A 5229-nucleotide genomic window follows, 5' to 3' on the forward strand; every position below is an offset into this window, starting at 1 on the left:
TGTTTTAGTTTAAATAAACTGAATTATTCATCATTAAAAATAGCATAAAAAATAAAATAACAGTAAAATAACACAGTACATTCATTTTAAAGCTGTTCTGTGGTAGGACTTTGATGAGCTGAAATCAACTTTCAATCTAAAACTGCTCTTTTTATATATTTTACATGTACTAAAGATATTTTACCATACATCAATTCCTCAATATATTGCCTTGAGAAAATTGTGTCATCTTAAAATAAGGTATTGGGATGACAGATGGGTAGAAAAAGACATACATACATAGCAATGGTCTGAAATCTGAACAGAATTGAGAAAAAAATCATCCTGTGTCAAGAAGCATCCAAGAACACTCAGAATGCTGAAGGGAGAGCACTTGACTCTGTGAAATGCCATGCAAACGATTTGGAGTGTTCACTGAACAGGGCACACGGGGATGGGCAGCCATGGGGAGGCCTCAGCCAGGGATCACAGGGGTGGGTATCACCGAAATTTTAAGTCAGGGGAATGGAAGGGAGAAGAGAAAATTAGGTGACCACACTAAAAATAAAGAAAGGGGTTAGCTGGGAAGAGAGTCTGTTAGACCTCTGGAGAATAACCAATGAAATCTTTATGGACAACTGGGCCTTCATTTATTGGGGGAAAAAAAAAAACTTCTAAATTAAGATGCAAATATTTCTGAAATATAGCTTGGATAAAATCCTACTAGAATTCAGTGAAAATATACCTGCCTGGGAGTGTGTGTGTGTGTGTGTGTGTGTGGTGTTGGGGGGGGGGGGGGGGTGGTGCCGGCAGGGAGACTCAAGGTTCCTTAGTTCAGGAAGAAGTCCCACAGCCATTCTTCCTAGAAAAGGTGGGTCACCCCTGGTTATCAGTCATAGGAGAAGTAGAGAGAAGAAAGTGCCATCCCTGATAACTTCAGGGAGCGGTAACTTCAGGGAGCGGTAACCAAATCCTATATGCTAGGGTCACTAGGGAGTTGCTTTATCAGCCCTGGACATTTAGGCATAGATAGAACTTTATGTTTCACATAAATGTAGTCCAGACTATGTTGTATAACTTTTATCTTGCTTAAGCTGCTCAGTTTTTTTTTTTTCCTGTTATATGCGGCCAAATCTAATCCATAATCAGAGTAGGGAGGTTTACCACACCTCTTGCATACTCATTGATAGAAATTATTATGGATACAATAGGTTTGTTTAACCTGATAAATAAATTTTATCTTACAGAAGAACATATATAATCTGGTGCCCCAAATTAGAGAAAACACATTCTTCTCAAATACATACAGGCTATTTAAAAACTGACCATCAATATTATCACAAAGCTCATGAATAAATGCTGATTGGTTTTATACGGGCTGCCTTCCCAACCCCAATGCAATTGAGCTGAAAATAAATAACAAGAAGATAAATTGAAAATCTGTATAATTAGAAAATTTTAAACACTTCTAATTAACTCAGGTTAAAGATTAAAAAATACAGAAAATTAGAAAATATCTAAAGGGTAACATAATGAAAAAAACTGTATATTGAAGCTTGTAGACTGCTTCTAAAGAGTATTTAGAAGAAAATTTATTACCTTAAGTGTTTATATTAGAAAAGAATAAAGTAAAAACTAATGAGTGATTAACTCAACAATTTGAAAAGTAACAATGGGATAAATGCAAAGAAGACAAAGGAGTAAAGATAACAAAAATTGATGAAATAGGAAAATAAAGACATATAGAGAAAAATCAATAAACAGAAAGCTAGCTTATAATGTTTTAAAAAAAACTAATAAGCCATCAAATTCTGTCAAAATTGTTTAAGAAAAAAGACAAATATGCAATGTTCAAGGATGACAGGTATAGCAGAAATCAAAAATATAGAGAAAATGAGGGAAAAGTTTATGACCATACAATTACAAACTACAAAAACTGGTTAAATTGCTAAAAATGTGTAACGTCAAATCTGACTCAAAAGAAATAGGAATTTTGGGTAGCCCTATTAACCTTTAAGTAAATTGAATCGATTACATATACATCCACACAAACCAAAACGAAACAAAAAACGACCCCACTAGGCTCAGATATTTTTAAGGTGATCTCTACCACTCAAGGAAGAGCTCATCTTAACCATACACAAAGTTTGAGAGAAAAGAAAGAAGAGGAAGCTCTCCAACTCGCCTTATGTGATTAATGTTACTTTGACACAAAAACCAGACAAGAACTATGAGGACAGAAATTTATATACTGATTGCAATTAGAAACACCATCACAAAAATCTAAAATAAAATCATGTTGGATTTCTCCAATGAATGCAACAACATTTTCAGATGAGACTATCAATGAATGCAATTTACCACGTAACAGACTGTAGGAGAAAAAGCCTGACTACCTCTGCAGGTGCGGAAAAGCTTTAAATTCAATACCTGTTTGTTTTAAAAGCTTTTATCAAGCTTTGGAATAAAAGAGAGCTTTCTAAACCTGACAATGGCTACTTAGTAAAGAAATTTTTAAAACTATGGCAGGCATCATTCTTAATGCTGAACCATTAAGAGCAGCTTGACATTAGAAATGATACAAGGATGCCCTTATCATTGCTTATTCTGGTGGTCTTAGCCAGTACACTAAGTTAAGAAAAACACATACATTAACATTTCCTCGTTTAAAATGAGAATATTAGAGCTTGTTTAAAATTAGGATAGTATTAGAACTTGAAAAAGTTAAAAGTGCCTAATCCTGTCAGGTAGATGCTATCATTTCTCCCTGGGCACCTCTAAGGAAGGAAAATGCAGATCATCCTCCCGCCCACCTGGACTATGCATGAGCAGACCGCATATTGGCTCTGAGCCCAGGGTACACCAGCAAACACATGGGGTAGGCAGCATTAACAACACGGGGAGGCTCTTCCCTTATTCATTTCAGTTCTTTCTGAACTGAAATGTGAGCTGCTAACTCAAAGCAATGAGGAATGGTTCTTCTTTTCCTGAAATAAAGCAAAATGCCTCGAGCAACTCAAGATCCATTCTCTTGAGTGCCCTGACACAGATCCCTAGCAAGAAGAGAGAATGAAAGGACCCCCGACAGTTTACCTGTTCTGGATGCATATAAGCCACTTTGGTCACACTAGAAACAAAGGGTTATAAATATAGTATTAATAAGTTAAATTTCCCTAGGTCTCCTGTTACCCATATAAGCCCAACATGTGACAGCATAAACCCTGGTCCTGTAAATCCTGTTTCTAGAAATGGGCTCAACCTACAATACCAACCTGGAATGCATTCAAACCGTACAAAGGGGATATCCCAAATTATCATTTAAAAAGACCCCAAGTACCAAAATTCAAGCTAGCATGGTAAATTCTTCTCTTTATAAAGGCATCTTTAACAGATTTTTACCTTTCATATTAAGTTTACCAGAAAAATACCTACAGTGATTGGAAGTTGCTGTAATGTTTAATCTTGGCCAGTCTGAGGACCAGCTATAATGTAAAGGAATGAGCACAGGGCGTAAACTGAGAAAACCTGAGTGTGGCCACTCATTTAACCTCTCTGAGCCTCAGTTTACTTGTTTGAAAAATGGAGATAATAATACTCCTGACTCATGAAGTAAGGTTTAAGTGAGAGTGTATGCATCAGTTTGCTCAGACCAGCATCTGGGCCACCACAGGCACTCAACAGATATCACTTTATGTTGGGAGTCTAAAATCTACAGATGCGAAGGAAGGCTTGAGCTGTAGTCCCCAAGGCCAGACCTGGAATATGACACTGGCAAGTCTCAGCCTGAGAGGCTAGTGTGGCCTGGGAGTTTGATCTGAACTTTCCCATCATGGCTACCAGCTAGGTCAGGCATCAGAACTGCGTGCTATCCTGGAACGCACCTGGAAAGCTGAAGTCATCTAAGTTACACCCAAAGCAGCTGGAACTGAGTGAAGCCACATAGGAATGCAGGTGGCGAGAGGCCAGAGAGCGATTTTACGTGAGAGCGGATGATATACTTTGAGTGAGAGGAACTGCAACATTTAATCTTGGCCGTACCAGGTCCAGGATCTGTCCCAGAAATCCCATCTGGTTAAAGCCTCCCTCACTGGGACATCTGGAACAGGAACTCCATTTCACTGAGACATGGTAGGTACTAATCGTTGACATTTATGGAGACAGTAAGGTGTGCCAATTAGTTTACATGAAATAGCTCTTTTAATCCCTACAACTTCTTGTACTAAGTTCTATTATTATCCCCTTTACAGATGAGGAAACTGAGGCACAGGGAAGTTACATTTAGGACATAGCAGAGAGGGGCTTTTAAACAGGCCTGTTAGGCCAGAGCCCTGGTATTGACCAATCTTATAAAGTTGAAGAGGAAGGAGTATATTTTATCTCCTTTGATGAGGCTAGCATTATTCTGGTATATAACCATTTTAGAAGACGGTTTGGCAATTGCTTAAAAAGCTAAACATGCACCTACCATATAACACAGCCATTTCATTTCTAAGTATTAATCCAAGAGAACTGAAAGCACATTTTCATGCAAAGAATTGCATATAAATATTCAGACAAAACTGAAAACAACTCAAATGTCCACCAACAAGACAACAGATAAATTGTGGTATATTTATGCAATGGAGTACTACTCAGCAATAAAAAAGGAATGAACTATTGAAACATACAGCAAAACGGATGCATTGCAAAACAATTATGCTCATTAAAAGAAGCCAACCCCTCCCCAAGAGAACATACTACATGATTACATTTATACAGAACTCCAAAACATGTAAACTAATCTATAATGATAGGGAGCAGACCAGTGGTCGTTTGGGGATGAAGGGCAGCCATAATCACAAAAGAGCATGAGAAAATGCTTGAAGGTGATTGATCTGTACATTATCTTGATTGTGGTAATGATTTCGCTGTTGTATACATATGTCAAAACTTATGCACAGTTTTTTGTATGTCAATTATACTGCAAAAGCTGTTTAAAAATATACATTTTTTGGCAAGTTTAAGTAAAATCTTATTTGTGAAAAAAGCAAATCTTAAACATTCTTATTTAAAAAAATAAATTATAATCTCTGGTTAAATATTAGCAGAAGCCAAACTAATTTTATAAGCTATCTGATATTTGAAATCATTTAATTCACAAGTAATAATTTAATATGAAGACTTAGGGGTCAATAATAATAATAAAGTGGCAATTCAATGATGCAGAACAGTGAGGCTGTCCTCGCAACCTGGCTATGAAATTGGGGGTCA

At 36.9% G+C, this 5229-nt stretch overlaps 1 protein-coding gene across 1 annotated transcript in view; it reads right to left on the reverse strand.

Annotated features, from left to right (window-relative positions):
* Window positions 1-5229, reverse strand: part of FHOD3 (formin homology 2 domain containing 3) — a 406356-nt gene that overhangs the window by 92263 nt on the left and 308864 nt on the right. The window contains exon 13 of the mRNA XM_023532085.1: window positions 3073-3106. Coding sequence (XP_023387853.1) covers window positions 3073-3106 — 34 coding nt within the window. The remainder of the gene's footprint in view (window positions 1-3072; window positions 3107-5229) is intronic.

The sequence above is a fragment of the Pteropus vampyrus genome, unplaced genomic scaffold (assembly GCF_000151845.1).
Source record: "Pteropus vampyrus isolate Shadow unplaced genomic scaffold, Pvam_2.0 Scaffold3, whole genome shotgun sequence".
NCBI classification, from domain to species: Eukaryota; Metazoa; Chordata; class Mammalia; order Chiroptera; family Pteropodidae; genus Pteropus; species Pteropus vampyrus.